General features: G+C 42.2%; 3 protein-coding genes and 2 non-coding genes across 5 annotated transcripts; 3 read left to right on the forward strand and 2 right to left on the reverse strand.

Moving 5' to 3' along the window:
• The first annotated feature begins 271 nt into the window (after positions 1-271).
• Positions 272-4260, forward strand: LOC133497771 (gastrula zinc finger protein XlCGF57.1-like). The gene is made up of 2 exons (XM_061813932.1): positions 272-675; positions 1207-4260. The coding sequence occupies exons 1-2, from the start codon at positions 567-569 to the stop codon at positions 2493-2495; spliced, it is 1398 nt and encodes a 465-aa protein (XP_061669916.1). The 5' UTR covers positions 272-566; the 3' UTR covers positions 2496-4260.
• A 214-nt stretch (positions 4261-4474) lies between these two features.
• LOC133497766 (zinc finger protein 25-like) lies at positions 4475-9572 on the forward strand. The gene is made up of 2 exons (XM_061813926.1): positions 4475-4874; positions 7094-9572. Exons 1-2 carry the CDS (start codon positions 4760-4762, stop codon positions 8878-8880), a joined length of 1902 nt encoding a protein of 633 aa, XP_061669910.1. The 5' UTR covers positions 4475-4759; the 3' UTR covers positions 8881-9572.
• Positions 9573-11411: 1839 nt separating this feature from the next.
• LOC133497767 (gastrula zinc finger protein XlCGF26.1-like) lies at positions 11412-17174 on the forward strand. Its single transcript, XM_061813927.1, has 3 exons — positions 11412-11540; positions 11693-11810; positions 13250-17174. Exon 3 carries the CDS (start codon positions 13311-13313, stop codon positions 14928-14930), a length of 1620 nt encoding a protein of 539 aa, XP_061669911.1. The 5' UTR covers positions 11412-11540; positions 11693-11810; positions 13250-13310; the 3' UTR covers positions 14931-17174.
• trnat-agu (transfer RNA threonine (anticodon AGU)) lies at positions 17108-17180 on the reverse strand. The gene has a single exon. It is a non-coding gene; the product is annotated as a tRNA-Thr (tRNA).
• Positions 17181-17623: 443 nt separating this feature from the next.
• On the reverse strand, positions 17624-17696 carry trnat-agu (transfer RNA threonine (anticodon AGU)). Its single transcript has one exon. It is a non-coding gene; the product is annotated as a tRNA-Thr (tRNA).
• Between the last annotated feature and the right edge of the window lie 47 nt (positions 17697-17743).

Genomic DNA, 17743 nt, shown 5'->3' on the forward strand with positions numbered 1-17743 from the left:
TATGAGGGCTTAAAGCAAACAAAAAAAAAACACTTCACAATACATATACACTACGATGTCACGAACAAACACTGCAATTATTGAATTTATAAAGTAGGCAGGTACGTTTAATGACTAGAAAATGTTTGATAGAGCACACCAATATATTGACTTTTAATGTTATTGCGACGTACATATCTCTTTCCGGAAACACTTGCATTATGGCTCGTAGTTTGGCCAAGTGGGCTTGCCGTACAAGTTCCACCATTGCTTTACTTCCGTGTACGTCCTGTGCTCAACAAACGCGCTTGATGAATAATTCTTCCCGATTTATACTCGGACTGAAGCCTCGACATCGTACCTACCATCAGTACTTTATCGGCGTAAAAACACAATGGTTAACTTATCCTCCTCCAGATGAATTCACCTCGGGGAAAGTCAAACCTTGTCCATTTAGCTAGCTAACAAAGAAAACATTTTTTGTTAGTTGTATTTTTGTGAACAAAGACACTCCTTCAAGAAGAAGGAAAAAAAAAATCAAAATAGAGATCTAGATTGGGTGTAAAGAGTTGTGGTTATCGTGTAAAATGTGTGCGAAATGTGTGAAAGAAGAGGACGAGGAGACACGTTGTGACACTGAAAAGGAAGACGAGCCCCAACGTCACATTTTGGAGGCTGCTGGATCACGCGCAGCAGGTTTGGTCATATCTTAACGCTGACTTCTTTAGTACCTACTTTCTACACTATATTGCCAAAACATATCACGTACCCATATGCAAATATTCCAAAAACCATGTACAATGATTTACATATTCGCTTCAAGTAAAAAAATTTTTTGATTTCAAATTTTCTTAGTATCTTGGGTGATACCTGTTCTGACAACAAGACAAGATGCAATACTTGTGTGTTAGAAAAAAATACACTGCACAACACATTATAATAATAATAATGACAACGACAAAAGGAATAAGTGGTGGGAACCAATGAACAGAATTAAGATCAACTTGATTTCACATTATGTAGTAACATCGATGGCATATTTTGTCCAGTTTTCCCAATGTCTCTCAAACGTGTCTTCTTCTTGACTCAAGGTGAAAGTTAACGTCTCCATTTTGAAGATATCTTGAACCACTTTAGACACAAAGACATTTCTAAGCAATAATACACAACATCAGAGACAGAACATCAGACTTGACTTCACCCCGCGATGTGTGTTGGTCATTTCAGACATCAGCCAAAAATGTGTTGGTCCTGAGCTGCAGGTGCGAGATGCGCCTCACGTTAAAGAGGAGCACGAGGAGCCTGCTGTCACTGCGTTTCCATTGAATGTCATTGTGAAGAGTGAAGAAGATGACGAAGAAGAGGGTGATGGAGACCACTGTGGAGGATCACGAGCAGATGGCCTCGTACCTCCACTGTCGGACAACAAAGCACCACGCTCTTCTGGCGCTGACGCTGATAAACACGCCGAAGCTCGTGTGAGGTGTCACAATGACAACAAACGCTGGAAATGTTCCCAATGTGGGAAAACATTTTCTTCAAACTCAGGTTTAAAGGAACACGTAAGAATACACACTGGGGAGAAACCTTTTGCCTGCTTAGTTTGCGGTAAAACGTTCACTCAGAAGGGACATTTGGGAACGCACGCAAGAACGCACACTGGCGAAAAACCCTTTTCCTGCTCAGTGTGCGGCGTTATATATGCTCGAAAGATTCTTTTGATCAATCACATGAGGACACACACTGGTGAGAAGCCTTTTTTTTGCACAGTTTGTGGTAAAAGATTTGCTGGAAAGGAAAACTTGAGAATACACATGAGAACACACAGTGTAGAGAAACCTTTCGCCTGCCCAATTTGCGATAAAAGATTCTCCGGAAAGGGGAACCTACAAACACACATAAGAACACACAGCGGAGAAAAACCCTTTCCCTGCTCAGTTTGTGGTCAAAGGTTCTCTGAAAAGGGCAACTTAAGAAGACATAGAAGAACTCATATTGTAGAAAAACCTTTTGCTTGTTCGGTTTGTGGTAAAAGATTCACTCAGAAAGTACATTTGGGAACCCATGCAAGAATCCACACAGGGGAGAAACCTTTTTCTTGCTCAGATTGCGATAAAAGCTTCACTATAAAAAGAAGTTTAATAAGGCACGCAAGAACACACACTGGAGAGAAACCCTTTGCCTGTTCGGTGTGTGGTAAAAGATTCTCACTGAAGGCACATTTAAGAGCGCACACAAGAACACACACCGGTGAAAGACCGTTTTCCTGCTTAGTTTGTGGTAAAAGTTTCTCCCAGAAGGGAAATTTAGAAGCACACGCAAGAACACACACTGGAGAGAAGCCTTTTTCCTGTTCAGTCTGCAACTTAACTTTCATCGATGCGACGGGACTAGTTCAACACATGCGAACGCACACTGGGGAGAAACCGTTTGCATGTTCAGTTTGCGGGAAAAGCTTCTCTCAAAGACGCACTTTGACGACACACACGAGAGCACACGGGGGTGAGAAACGATGAGACAGAAGTGTGCTGGTGAGAATTTAAGATTTTCCTCTCATCCACATAGGGTAAAAATGAATGGGAAAATGCATCTATGTTCATCAAACTGTGCGAGAATAACACAAATGTTCTCCTGAATCAATTGACCCCTCCGTACAGGGCACTTAACCACGCCTCCTGAAGTGACGTCACGCCACGTGCGCTCACGTAAGACAAACAGTAAAAATGGCAAATACAATACAATACATTCTGAACTGAGAGAGACGCCATGCTTCTGATTACATTCAATCATTCACACGTAGCAATGTTATGCTTGCGGAGAACGTCTCATTCATTTATACGAGACGTGGATTAAAAATCAAATTTAGGGCATATCTTCGTGCAAACACAGTCTGGTTAAGCTTCGGCAGCGAGCCGGCAAGAAATCAATACGTTTGTGCAGTCCGATCATCGCTAAATATCGCTCAACAAAGAATAAGTGTGTCAATCGTTCACACGTAGCGGTGTTGTGCTAGCGGAGAACGTCTCATTCATTTATACGAGACGTGTATTAAAAATCAAATATAGGGCATACCTTCGTGCAAACATATGTGTTCCGGTTTATATTAGATGGATTTAGTTGATGATGCGGTCTTCCACAAAGTTTGATCCATCGAAGGCATTTTTCGGACTGGGTCTTCGGTTTTGGAAAGGGTACGAATGGAACTCCACCAACTCGCCTTTCAGCATACATGTCGTCACTATTAGAAAGTCCGTGACTACACCTCTTAACCATATTTTTTGTTAAATAACCCAAATACGCGATAAAACGCAAACTAAACCTATACTGGACCATGCAATGTTGTCTGAGAAAATGGCGGGAGCAAAAAACGGGCTTTGGTTTATGCAGATCTCTGGCCTCTGATTGGTCAGTGACGCGGATTGCGCAATATCCACGGAGGAGTCAATTATGTGGCAAAAGGTACAGCAAACCGTCGACCTACTTGTTGCTGTTTCTGCAGGTTTTTTAAATTTTACACTAAGGTAAGTCATTAAACGTATAATAAGACATAGACATAATAACAATAATTAACTGACAAAAGAGTCATTTCAGCATTTGTTCCACTTTTGTTTTGTTGGTACTTAAGAATTTTGCATTAAAGTATATATATATATATCGTGTGTGTGCATATATATATATATATATATATGTGTGTGTATGTATGTAAATAATATATGTGTGTGAGTGAGTGTGTGTGTATCCATGCATTTTCTCAGCCGCTTATACTCACAAGGGTCGCAGGAGTGCTGGAGCCTATCCCAGCTGTCAACGGGCAGGAAGCAGGGTACACCCTAAACTGGTTGCCAGGCAATCGCAGGCCACACCGAGACAGACAACAGTTACGCTCACATTCACACCTATGGGCAATTTGGAGTGTCCAATGAATGCAAGTTTGGGGGGGGGGGGGGTGCGAGGAAACCACAGTGCCCGGAGAAAACCCACGCAGCCACGTGGAGCTGCAATTCCCCGTTTTCTATTTACAGTAATGTGTTCACCTATAGCATGTTTGAAAATGGAAACAACCAACTATAATTTAGAGCTACATATTCTTCCAACATCCGTGTGTAGCAACCGATTATAAATGTACCGTTTTGAAGCAAATCATATCTTGTTATATGTAAATGAATTAGTCTGCATAATCTTACTGCAGTTGTCGTTTTAATATCGGACATGAACTGTATTAATAATCGCGACACAAAGGATGCTAAATGTTTTGTACCTTTTGTAAAACAGTGCACATGGTCAATATCATAGCTACCTTATAAATATCATTCTATTAATAATTTGTCCTGTCTATTAAGCAGTTTCTCTTTGATGTGATCGAAAAAGTTACAAAGTCCAAGAGAGGCCAGTTGGCTCTCACGGCTGAAATGTGTAAAAAGATGATTCCGTTTCGTGTTTTGTTTTATTATTTATTTTTTTTTTTTTTATCTAGTTTGTCCTCGTGGCTCTGCCGTATAATTTCCACTACAGCGATACTTGCGAGTGCACATCGGCAATGCAAACGCGCCTCGCTTCTCTCTTCTTCTTCTTATTGAATTTTCCGAAGTATTGATACATTACATCACATCGCCACTTTACGAGAGTTAAAAACTCACACACAAATCTTCCCTTTTTTTTTGGGATAATCTCGTCTCGGCGCAAGCTAAGGCGTCTCCAGTTAGCTTAGCTCGCTATTTGCTAACGCCGTCTGATAGCGACGCATCGCCGAGTAGAGCTCAGTTGTGATTATCGGGTGGAAATGTGTGCAAAACGTGTGAAAGAAGACTTCGAGGAGGAACTTGGAACAAACGAGCGACAACTACGAGACGCTGCTTTCGTGCAGCCTCAAGATGAAGATGAGCGACACGGAGCAGGTTTGTTGGCCGCTTCCTCTTAATTCGTTTGGAACAACTTTCTTTCATGTGATTGATATTCACGTGCAACCGGGGTTATTTTTATTGCATTTGTCTTGAGTGGTTAGTAAAATGAGTTTAATTGAATGAACGCCCAACATGTACTAAAACCCATTGGTGCAGAATCAGGGCCAGGAAGGCCTCCCCTGATGGCCTAAAGTAAACACTATCAAAAGCACTGACTGACCTGCATTGGCGAGCAAAATTGTGACAGATAAAAGTGTTAATCAGCAAAAGTGGATTCTTTTCATTTTGTAGCATTTTTCCCCCCTTTTGGCTCTGCTGTTTCCACTTCGTGTAAGCGGACGTCAGATTTATCTATTTGTAATCCAATCATATTTCATTCTCTGTGCATTGCCGTGTCAACTTTCATCTGCCGAGCGGCTTCGGAATCAGTATCATGTATCTGCAACCATCTCAGCAGTTCAACTGTTTCCTTAACCAGTAAGATTTCTAATTCATATTTGCACAGCCTGCTTTATGTATACGGGAACATCAGCCCACTTGATTATGTCAGGTCAGTCGTCTGTATGAACAGCCCCTTACGACGTATGTGGCACAGTTGCGTGCTGGGGAGGATCCATTGGGCAGTAATGGATCAAGTCCTTGAATATTTGTATACGATCCACGATATGACAATATTAGTTCTCCTCTTTGTGTTGAGATTTTTGGATAATGCTCCCAGTTGGTGTTGTATTTATTTTTTTTTTGTACAAAATCGAGCCTTATAGTTCAAATACAGGTAAGACATTCTGACCAGTTTCAAAGATGTCAATCTTACGTCTCGGTTTAATTGCAACTTTCTCCATAATGCAAACAATGGGTTGTTTTCACTGATTTTTTGCTGAATTACTCACACACCACTGCGCGCTACCTAACGCCTAACAGTGCTGTAGATTCCGGAATGGTCTCCGTTATTGTTTGTGTTTCACGGGCGTCTCGGGACTCAAGTACACGACAGAAGAGTTGCTAACCATCAGAGAGCCGCCTTATGACTTTTTTTCTCGACAACTCTCGCCAATTCGCTGAAGCTTTTTCCAGAGTTGCTAGTCGGCGCGCTCTTCAAAGCCTCGCGATCCGGTACACAAGTCCGGCTGCGTAAGCGGGGACATCGTCTAACGCTTCCGACAAAAAGACTTTGGACGTTCTGCGGCTCTGCGCTTCACGGAGACTTGGCTTTGTGGACGATTGCCCGACGCCGCTATCACGCTCCCCGGCTTCAACCTCGATCGTCGTGTCACCGAGCTAAGCTAACAAGTTTAATCGATACTCTTTTCAGAAGGCCAACATTACATTTAAGATCCTTTTTTGTTATTCACTTGAAAGATTCAAGAATTTTGTGAAATACTGGATTTGTTTATTCTTTTGTCTTTCTGACATTGTCATCAAATTTTAAACAAATAATAAACATTTTGCTTTGCTTGTGGTGAACTAATATACAGGTTTTAATTTTTGAAAAAAAAAAATGGAATAAATGGAGTTTACCTCGATATAAAAAAAAAATAATATTCCACCGCCTTTTGTTTTCCGTTAGCATACAGGTAGGTGCCCATATGTATTTTTTAATATGGGCACTTACCTCTATGCTAACACGGAAAACAAAAGGCGGTGGAATATGCTTTTATATCAACAAGAAATGGTGCACGGATGTTACAGAGCTCAGCACACACTGCAGCAATTTTCATTAGCTACGACAACCTAACTCTAAAAAATAAGACGATTTACGAAGTGTCTTGAGCAGACAAGTGTCCGATCCCACTGCTCCTCCTTCGTGATTCCTGTCTCATAGAATAAAAGTCCCATAATGTGTGTATGCCAGGTAGCCTTGTAGTCAGTCTGGGCTTGATGTGCTGTCGGCCGGGTCTTCAATTAATGCATTTATAAACATAATGTCGTCCACCTTGCGTACGTATGAGTAACAAAGCTCAGGGATCGAAAATGGCCGCCGTTCGAGGCAGCACAACGGGTGACGTCACGTGAAAACAACCCATAGTAGGTGCGTAAAATATTTTCTACAGTATCAGAGTCAAAATCTCTGCGGCTCCATTTTGAGATGACCCCCCACCTGAATGCAGTATTAAGTTTAAAATCTGCTTTCATTTTAAAATCATGTACCTCAACGATTTAGGCGAGGTTGAACGTCCGCAGGTGAGAAAAAAAATTGCTCTTGTGTCTTCCAGATGTCAATGACGAATACGTTCTGGTGCCCGACCCCTCTCACATTAAATATGAAGAGGAGGAGGAGGAGGAGGAGGAGGAAGAAGAGGTGGACGATGTCGCCAGGTTGCAGTTGACGGTTGTCCCTTTGAAGAGTGAAGATGAAGGTGAAAGTCCGAGCGAGGAGAACGGCGGGGCTGAGCCTCCGAGCAGCGGCTCAAGTCAACACACGACAAGCGAAGGTTACGGGGACCACGGTGGCGGATCGCCTCGAGACTTCCTCATCACACCGCTGTCAGATAGTGACGACGCCACATCGTCCGAATCCGATGGGGAGGAACGCTCCGAAGGTGAGATGGCTTGTCACGCTGACGACAAACAATCGGAATATTCTCACTGTGACAGAACCTTTGGAAATAAGACCAATCGGAAAAGACTCGCGATGCCCCGCGGAGGAGGGAACCCTTTCGTCTGCTCGTTTTGTGGCAAAAGCTTCTCTGTGAAGAGAAGTTTTTTAAGGCACACGAGAACACATACTGAGGAAAAAACCTTTGCCTGCTCAGTATGTGATCAAAGATTCAGTTGTAAGGGACATTTAAACACTCACATCAGAACGCACACCGGGGAGAAACCTTTTGCCTGCTTATTTTGCGATAAAAGATTCTCAGAAAAGGGAAACTTAAGAAAACACACAAGAACCCATACGGGAGAGAAACCTTTTGCCTGTTCAGTTTGCGATCAAAGGTTCTCTGAAAAGGGGAACTTAATTAAACACTCGAGAACCCACACGGGAGAGAAACCTTATGTCTGCTCTATTTGCGGCCAAAGATTCGCTCGGAAGGGAAACTTAAGAGCGCACACAAAAACACACACCGTTGAAGAACTTTTTACTGGCTCAGTCTGCAACTTGAGTCCGGCACTGAAAGATCCTCACCCTGAGGAGCTAGAGTGGAGCACTGGGTTGGAGCAAGAGGAGCCGGAGCTTCCCCAAATTAAAGAGGAAGACTTGGCGGATGATATCACCCACCTGCCATTGACGGATATCATCGTAAAAAGTGAGGATGAGGAAGAACATCATCAAAGCGAGGAGAACAGAGAGGCTGAGTTTCCGAGCAGCAGCTCGAGTCAGCACACGACAACAGAACCTTACGGAGACTTCTTTGGAGAATCACAAGGAGAGAGTCTTATAGTTTCACTAGAAGATAATGACGACTTAACGCCACACAGTTTTGACACTGATGATGATGATGATGACGATGACGTCTGTGAAGCTATGACCTGCGATACTGACAACAAACGCTGGCAATGTTCCGAGTGTGACAAACGTTTTCTCTACATGTCTCTTTTGAAAAAGCACATGATGATCCACACCGGAGAGAAACCTTTCAGTTGCTTGCTCTGCGGCAAAAGATTCTCGCGGAAGGGACAAATGAACGCGCACATGCGAACGCACACGGGAGAGAAACCTTTCACTTGCTCTGTATGCAGAAAAACATTTGCCCAAAAGGGACACCTGAACGAACACATGAGAACACACACGGGAGAGAAACCCTTTTTCTGCTCGACTTGCGGTAAAAGTTTCTGCGAAAGGGGACATTTGAAGGCCCACATAAGAACGCACACTGGTGAGAAACCTTTTTCCTGTTCGATCTGTAATCTTAAAGTAGCTCAAAAGAGCACATTAACAAATCACATGAAAACGCACACCGGAGAGAAACCTTTTTCCTGCACGGTTTGCGGTAAAACGTTTGCTCGTAAGGCGCATTTAAACATACACACAAAAACGCACAGTGGACAGAAACCAGTTTAGTCCGCTTTATCGGAATTTCACGCGACAAAACCCGGAAAACAGGTTAGTGGACTTGCTGCGTATGCTGCGATTACATGAAGGTTTATTAAAAAAATAACAATCACAGATTCGCCTTTTGTAGGGCTTTTCGAAGGAACAAAACAATTTAGATGCTTTATTGAGTCACTCCACAGATCACACCCCAGCAGTCCGAACCCCCAACTTGCTAAAATTTTGTTTTCTTCATAGCTCGTGTGCTCGGATAAAACTGAACGCCTGTATGTGATTGGTTTAAATGAATATGATGTACCGTATGTAAACAAACCCTAACCCTACCTCTTGAAGACATCCAGTGTAAAACAAAAGACAGTTGTAGAAGTTTGAAATTTCCCCGGTTGCTTCGTCCCGGTTTCTTGCCAGTGGACTCCGCCAGTCGCCTGAACCGGAAGAAATTGCTTTGACTCGTTTTACGGAATACTTTAGTTGGCGCTCCAGAACCACGATTTAAAACACGTTTGCTTTGAAAGGCATCCTAGTAAGAGTTATTCATTTAGTATTTTGTTCATTATGATTTGTTTGTTTTTCTTACTTTAACTTGTACTGCGTAGCTGTGAAATGTGGCGATTCTGTATTTTTTACTGTGTACGTTTGACTGTATTTTAGACATAAAAAGAACTTTGTGAGCGCTCTCTGTAATCAGTGCTATATAAATAAAAGTGACTTGCTTCCTTTGTCCTTGTCCTGTCTGTAACTTTCGCTCAGGATTGGAAGTTCCGCATCCTAAGCAACTGTACTTGTCTGAAACATCTTGAGTGTATGTCTGAACTGACTTGGCTGGCTTGACTCCCAAAATGAAGACGTCTTCTTCAGGGCGGGGCAGAGTAGAATTTCTCTTGACAGCACTAAGATCATTCGATGTCTTGCAGTCGGCTGAGGATCTCCTACTAGTGCAGCGATTTCCGACCTTTATAGAGCCTGGGCACATATTTTACAAATGAAAAATCCCACGGCACAGCAACAAAAGTAAATGTCACCAAAAATGAATCGATTAATTACTGTATGTTCTTCCTGCCACCTAATAGAAGAGGATTTTTTTTTTTTTTTTGTTCTGTCTGTCATTGTGCCTCACTGGCATAAATAGATGTATAAAAATACATTATTTCTTGGAAATAAATGTTGTTGTTTTTTTAGCCATTACATAAAATTGGATAACTTCCCGCAGGACACCTGAAGAGCGCTCAGGGCACACTAATGTACCCCGGCACACTGTTTGGGAATCACTGTAGTAGTGTGTGATGGCCAGATGAGGAACGCTTTGGTTTGTCAGACTATATAGATATGTGCATATACTTTAGAACCTTAAATTAATAGACTTCCAATTTGGATCTCAAAATCAGCTCTTTCATGCATCAATAAGGAAGGTTTGGGTACATTTTTTTAACTTTTCAAACAGTTTAAAGCATTTGCTTGTGTTTCCAATAATTGTGAATTGTACTGCTTGTTTTTAGCCCACCCAAAAAGTTTGAAGCTATAATTCTGTACTTTGATGTTTAGAGGCCAGGAAAAAAAAAAAAAGACTCAGCTGGTAAAGCGTTGGCCTCACAGTTGTGAGGACCCGGGTTCGATCCCGGCCCCGCCTGTGTGGATTTTGCATATTCTGACCGTACCTGCGTGGCTTTTCTCCGGACATTCTGGTTTCCTCTCACATCCCAAAAAACATTCAATATTAATTGGACACTCTAAATTGCCCCTCGGTGTGATTGTGAGTGCAGCTGTTTGTCTCTATGTGCCCTGCGATTGGCTGGTGACCAGTTCAGGGTATACCCTGCCTTCCTCCCGTTGACAGCTGGGATAGGCTCCAGCACTCTCTGCGACCCTTGTGAGGATAAGCGGCTCACAAAATGGATGGATGGATGGATGGATTGATAATTACATACGCAGTCCGAAAACCCTTTATGGGTTATTGTTGCCAATAAAAGCAATAAAACACTTGGGATCTAGAGATTATTTTAAATGCAAACACATTTCCACATCCTGGAAATTTTGACAGGCTCAACTTCCTCGTCATCACATCATACAAACATAAATGCCAACTATTGAGAGAAAGAAGCTCCCAGCCTTGAAAATGTACACTTAAAAATACAAATTGTGGCAGTACGATTAAAAAATACATTATATTGAAGGGTTCCACCAAATCAACTTGAACTGAAGCCTACGACATTTTTTAAACCATATTTGGCGTTTGAAAACTTTTCTACAGGAGGTTATTCATGTTCACAGAAGTCAAACGTAGCCTCGGTGCGACATCTAGCGGACAAAATTAGCAACTGTTACTTTTATGAATTAAATGATAATGAAAAAAATCACCGTTTATGTGTCGCAAACTTATCTCCCTGACAGTGTGTGTAAAAAGTATGTATTGATAAACTTCAATATGATAGCACGTGACTCACATGCGCTTAAACATGTTCCATAATAAATAATACAAGTTCTGTCCTCACACAGCGTCGGCGACACACGAGATTTGTCCAATTTCTGATGCCGTAGTATTACTCGTTCCCCAACGTGTTATTTTCCTCTCACCGCACACATTCCACTAAATATTGCTGTTCCCGAAGTAGTACTGAATCTACGGAAGCCCCGAAGCAGTGCGTCCATCACGACTAAATCTTCTTGTTCGGGTAAACTCGTCTCGTTGTACGTCGGTTGAAGCTTCTCATTTGATCTTAGCTTAGCTTAGTTTAGCTAACCAAGAGACGCTGTCAACACATCGCTCTGCAGATCGAGTCTGAGTTTAAAGCGTTGTGATTATCGGGTCAAATGTTTGCAAAAGGTGTGCAAGAAGAGTCCCGAGGAGGAAGTTTTTGCCGAATTCAAGTGGAGAAGGAGCGACAATGTCAACTCATTGACGCCGCTTAGAAGAACCCTCGAAATTTTGTTACACCTGCCAGGTTTGTACACTTCTTACTCTCCAAATATTTCCGTCTTTATGTTTTTAATGAAATCCTCATTGCTTTAGGACGTTGCATTTGATTTACAGTGAAGGAAATAAGTATTTGAACACCCTGCTATATTGCAAGTTGTCCCACTTAGAAATCATGGAGGGGTCTGAAATTTTCATCATAATCTAAAATGTATGATTTTTTTTAACGATTTATTGGTGTGATACAGCTGCAAATAAGTATTTGAACACCTCTCTATCAGCTAGAATTCTGACCCTCAAAGACCTGTTAGTCCACCTTTAAAAGTCCACCTCCACTCCATGCATTATCCGGAATCAGATGCACCCGTGTGAGGTCTTTAGCTGCATAAAGATGCCTGTCCACCCCACACAATCAGAAAGACTCAAACCTGTAACATGGCCAAGACCGAAGAGCTGTCCAAAGACACCAGAGACAAAATTGTACAACTCCACACAGCTGGAAAAGGCTACGGAGAAATCGCCAAGCAGCTTGGTGAAAAAAGGTCCACTGTTGGAGCAATCATTAGAAAATGGAAGAAGCTAAACATGACGATCAATCCTCGATACAGAGGAGTCATGGGAGAAAGTTTTGTGGTCAGATGAGACCAAAATGGAGCTTTTTGGTCATAATTCCATTGACCGTGTTTGGAGGAAGACGAATGATGAGTTCCATCCCAAGAACACCATCCCTACTGTGAAGCATGGGGGTGGTAGCATCATGCCTTGGGGGTGTTTTTCTGCACATGGGACAGGACGACTGCACTGTATTGAGGAGAGGATGACGGCGGCCATGTATTGTGAGAACAACCGCTTTCCCTCAGTCAGAGCATTGAAGATGGGTCACGGCTGGGTCTTTCAACATGACCATAACCCGAATCACACAGCCAGGAAAACCAAGAAGTGGCTCCGTAAGAAGCATATCAAGGTTCTGGTGTGGCCTAGCCAGTCTCCAGACCTAAACCCAATAGAAAATCTTTGGAGGGAGCTGAAACTGCGTGTTTCTCAGCGACAGCCCAGAAACCTGTCTGGTCGGAGAAGATCTGTGTGGAGGAGCGGGCCAAAATCCCTCTTGCGGTGGGTGCTAACCTGGTGAACAACTACAGGAAACGTTTGACCTCTGTAATTGCAAACAAAGGCTACTGTACCAAATATTAACATTGGTTTTTTCAGGTGTTCAAATACTCATATGCAGCTGTATCACACAAATAAATCGTTAAAAAAATCATACATTGTGATTTCTGGAATTTTCTTTTTAGATAGTGTCTCTCACGGTGGACATGCACCTATGATAAAAATTTGAGAGCCCTCCATGATTTCAAAATGGGAGAACTTGCAATATAGCAGGGTGTTCAAATATTTATTTTCTTCATTGTACATTTCCCCGATATGTTTATGTCAACTTCACCAACCCATGTGTTTTCCCTGTAGACAAAAAAAAAAAAAAAAAAAAAAAGATTGCAGTCTTGAGGAGCAGGAGTGGAGCTCCGGCATGGAGCAGCAGGAGCTGGAGCCACCTGACATTAAAGAGGAAGAGGAGCCGGAGCGCCTCCAAATTAAAGAGGAGGTGAAAGCAAAATCAGCACACGTTAAAGAAGAAAAGCAGGACGAGGGTACCGCCAAGTTTTCAGTGACTGGTGTCATTATCAAGCGTGAAGAAGGTAATGATGACCACTGTGGAGAATCCCAAATCGGCAGCCTTTTAGCTCCAGTCTCGGATATTGACAACATAACGTCACTGTCTTCTGATGATGATGATGATAATAATGATGGTGATGATAATGACGAACAGCGCTCTCAAGGTGATGGGACATTTCACCCCGGCAACAAACGAGTGAAATGTGCTCAGTGTGGCAAAACCTTTGTCAACAAGTCGTCGTTGAAAACGCACGCAAGGACGCACAGTGGAGAAAAACCCTTTGGCTGCTCTGTTTGCGATAAAAGATTCACCCAGAAGGGGCAGTTGGTGGCGCACACAAAAATACACACCGGGGACAAACCTTTTATCTGCTCGGTTTGTGGGAAAAGATTCTCCAGAAATGGAGATTTAAGGACACACAAAAGAACGCACACGGGGGAGAAACCTTTTGTCTGTTCGGTTTGCGGCAAAGGCTTCACTAAAAACACAAATTTAAAGGCACACAAAAGGACGCACACTGGTGAGAAACCTTTTGCCTGCTCAACATGCGGTCTTCGGTTCGCCCAAAAGACAAATTTAACGACACACACAAAATCACATGCTGGAGAGAAACCTTTTGCGTGCTTAGTTTGTGGAAAAACATTCTACACAAAGACGAATTTAACCGCACACGCAAGATCGCATGCTGTAGAGAAACCTTTTCCGTGCTCAGTTTGTGATAAAAGATTCTCCTCAAAGACAAATTTAACAGCACACACGCGAACACACACTGGAGAGAAACCTTTTGTGTGCTCAATTTGCGGCAAAAGATTCTCCCGAAGGACACATTTACGAACGCACGCAAGGACGCACACTGGAGAAAAACCTTTTCCCTGCTCAGTTTGCGGCGTAACATTCCGCGTGCGCTCAACGTTGGTCCAGCACACGAGAACGCACGCCGGGGAGAAAAGTTTTGTTTGCTCATTTTGCGGGAAAGGATTCATGCGGAAGGAGACTTTGAACACGCACGCACAAACTCACACTGAAGAAAACCCTTTGGCCTGTTCAGTTTGCGGGGAAAGATTTTCAAAAACGATAAGCTTAACAACACACACCAGAAGTCACAGCAGTGAGAAACCTTTTGTCTGCTCAATTTGTGGTAAAACATTCACGCGAAAGGAAAAACTGAACATACACACAAGAACGCACACCGGGGAAAAACCTTTTGCCTGCTCAATTTGTGGCAAAACGTTCACACGTAAGGAAAAATTGAACGTACATGCAAGAACACACACCGGGGAAAAACCTTTTGCGTGCTCGGTTTGCGGTAAAAGATTTTGCAAAAAGGCGAGTTTAACGACGCACACAAGAACACACGGTGGTGAGAGACCTTTTAGCTGCGATGTGTGTGATGAGAGATTTCACGAAAAGCATCATCTTAAGAAACACACGTGTGCTGGCGAGAGGAGCAGCGGTCAATCAAGGCGCAGATGAAAGTGAAGAAACAAAAGCTGTGTTGGGAATGGACCTTTCCGACTGGTGATCTTAAGCTTCCAAAATGGCGACTGAACAGAACAGGTTTGAAGCCGATTCTCTAACGCAAGGATACGAACACGGAATTAAGATTTTGGACGGAGCAGGACGCAATGTCAGAGTTACAGCGAAACGTTGGCGATCGGCGCAAAAAAAGTTTGACGCCTCACAAACTTCATAATGAAATCCAACAGGATAAAATGGTGGAATCGTACTGCGCATGTAAAGCAGGCTGAGTACTTTTTACTTGGAAAGATCACGAGTAATATCATTGTAGTCTTTAGAAGTGAGTTAGGTTCGATTTTCTGCATTTAAACAATGGTGATGAACTCAGTCAGTACAGTAATTACCCGATAAAAAAGTTTGACTTAGCTCGTAATCGAACCCAGTGCTCTATCTTAAAGGTCCGATGTGATCCAAATAGGCAAACAGACATTTCTCTTGCATGACATTACACATTTACGTATTCCTAACCCGACTCTTTGGCATAAAACGTGACACACTTCGTTCAGCGGGTCAGTGATACACTAACAAAGTGAAAGTTATTCTCCTGCAAAGTATAAAGCACTGATAATAATTCAGTCAAACTCAGAGAAGGTACTCCTCCCTCACTTACCTTCGAACATACAGCCTTGTGTTTGTCAATATTGTTCACATTTAGTTGTACTTGCGCTCTTCCGCGACCCTTAATCCATCGTAGACTCTTCCTCAACTGTCTTTTAGGCTTTGGAAATGAATCAAGCTAGCCGGATATCTTTCATTAGAACTGCATGTTCCCCAAGCGCACGTGAGGACCATTTTCTTCGTAACGTTAACTTTTCCAAGCGCACGCTACTGACAACCACTATTGCTTGTGGGACAACATGGCGGCAGGGGCGTGTCAAGCCAACGGTTAAGACAATGCAGCTATCTGATTGGCTATTATTGTACGAGTGATTGACAGGTCAGACAGGTCCATTGCTGACCCATTCCTCATCACTTTATAGTGATTTTTAGAGTGCTAAAAATCCCTCTGAAATGACTCAATGATTGACTCATTTCCTACTAGCTTATTCCCTGGTTACTGTACAAGGATTTTTATATAGTGGACTATATTGTACTGTATATTATTTTTCAGGCATTTCAAAGAATGTACGTCATAAGTCATTGACTGTATGTGTTTTGTTTCTAAATACTTTAAAATTGGAGATAAGTGTTGTGGCACAACCCCCTCGCTCACCGTCCCACCCCGCATCAAGGATCGCACCACGTGATCTTGGTAATACACACACACAAAAAAAAAAAAAAAAACAAGATGAAAACTAAAAGCCAAACTCTTACAACTATCTTAACGTTTACATAGTCACTAATTTGTAGCTCTGGGAGTAAAAAACAACAAATACACAATTGTGGTCACACAAATATGTAGGGATCCATTTACACAATAAACATTACTTTTGCCTCGATCAAGAGGCTTGTGAAGTGGAAAATACTGAACGTTTATTTTGGTCCGTGTCGACTTTTTACTTTTCACTCCTTTCAAAACAAAAGCGTCAAATGCGAAATAGGAAGTTAGAATTAACAGATTACCAAAGCCTGGACAGAGAGCATAAGACTGAAAAGTACACTATTTTCATTTATTTATTCTAGCAACAACTGTGCCTTGTTGTAAGTATTTGATCTGTTATTTTTACCCAAGATGTTCTATTTTGATTCTTTTATATTTTTTCATTATATTTATATTCGCGCATGCACCTTGTGGGGAAGCACTCGTCATTTTGTTGTATACACAGTCATATAATGACATTAAAGGCTATTGATTGATTGATTGATTGATAATTTAGCCGCAAGTCATATCTTTTCTTCTTTTCCTTTCGGCTTGTCCCGTTAGGGGTCGCCACAGCGTGTCATTTTTTTCCATCTAACAGGTCCATCAACCTTTTCTTTGGTTCAACAGGTAACACTGTTGTCTGACTTGTACTTTTTTGTTTGCACTTAATGTACAAGACCTTTGCTTTGAGCCCATTGATATGTGAAATGTGTACAAGGACGACAGCCCGTCCTGAAACTAAATAGTAAATATGTATTCCAAGAGGCATTTCTGACCACTTCAAGAGATACAGTCAGCCTCACAGTCTGCAACTATGAATCTGTATTTCAGGCCTCAGTGAGAATTGAACTCACGACTCCTGGTTTACTAGACCAGTGCTCTAACCACTGAGCTACAAGGCCTTGTAATACAGTGAAGAAAATAAGTAGGGGACGACGGGTTTAAAATTTTCATCGCAGGCGTATGTCCGCTTTGAGAGAGAGAATCTAATAAGAAAAATCCAGAAATCACAATGTATAATTTTTTTTTCAAGATTTATTTGTGTGATACAGCTGCCAATAAGTATTTGAACTCCTGAGAAAACCACTGTTTATCTTTGGTACAATACCCTTTGTTTGCAATTACAGAGGTCAAATGTTTCCTGTAGTTCTTCACCAGGTTTGCACACACTGCAGGAGGGATTTTGGCCCACTCCTCCACACAGATCTTCCCTAGATCAGAGTGGTTTCTGGGCTGTCGCTGAGAAACACGGAGTTTCAGCTCCCTCCAAACCAACAGAAAGAAGACAAGAAACAAATAAACTCCATTGAGAGCCTCATGGTCAGCAATTATAAAAGTGTACTAGAGGCCTCAGAGAGAATTGAACTCACGACCCCTGGTTTACTAGACCAGTGCTGTCACCACTGAGCTACAAGGCCTTGCTTTTCTGAGCAAAAGTAGCCTTTTTTGTTTTTGTTTTGTTAAG

This window comes from Syngnathoides biaculeatus, chromosome 3 (assembly GCF_019802595.1).
Source record: "Syngnathoides biaculeatus isolate LvHL_M chromosome 3, ASM1980259v1, whole genome shotgun sequence".
Lineage (NCBI taxonomy): Eukaryota > Metazoa > Chordata > Actinopteri > Syngnathiformes > Syngnathidae > Syngnathoides > Syngnathoides biaculeatus.

Bases quoted from the DNA above. Each gene is read 5' to 3' on its own strand.
- LOC133497771 (XM_061813932.1), top strand. From the start codon at position 567: ATGTGTGCGAAATGTGTGAAAGAAGAGGACGAGGAGACACGTTGTGAC. The intron at 676-1,206 runs GTTTGGTCATAT...TGGTCATTTCAG, and splicing joins TGCTGGATCACGCGCAGCAG to ACATCAGCCAAAAATGTGTT.
- LOC133497766 (XM_061813926.1), top strand. From the start codon at position 4,760: ATGTGTGCAAAACGTGTGAAAGAAGACTTCGAGGAGGAACTTGGAACA. The intron at 4,875-7,093 runs GTTTGTTGGCCG...TGTGTCTTCCAG, and splicing joins AGATGAGCGACACGGAGCAG to ATGTCAATGACGAATACGTT.
- LOC133497767 (XM_061813927.1), top strand. From the start codon at position 13,311: ATGGAGCAGCAGGAGCTGGAGCCACCTGACATTAAAGAGGAAGAGGAG.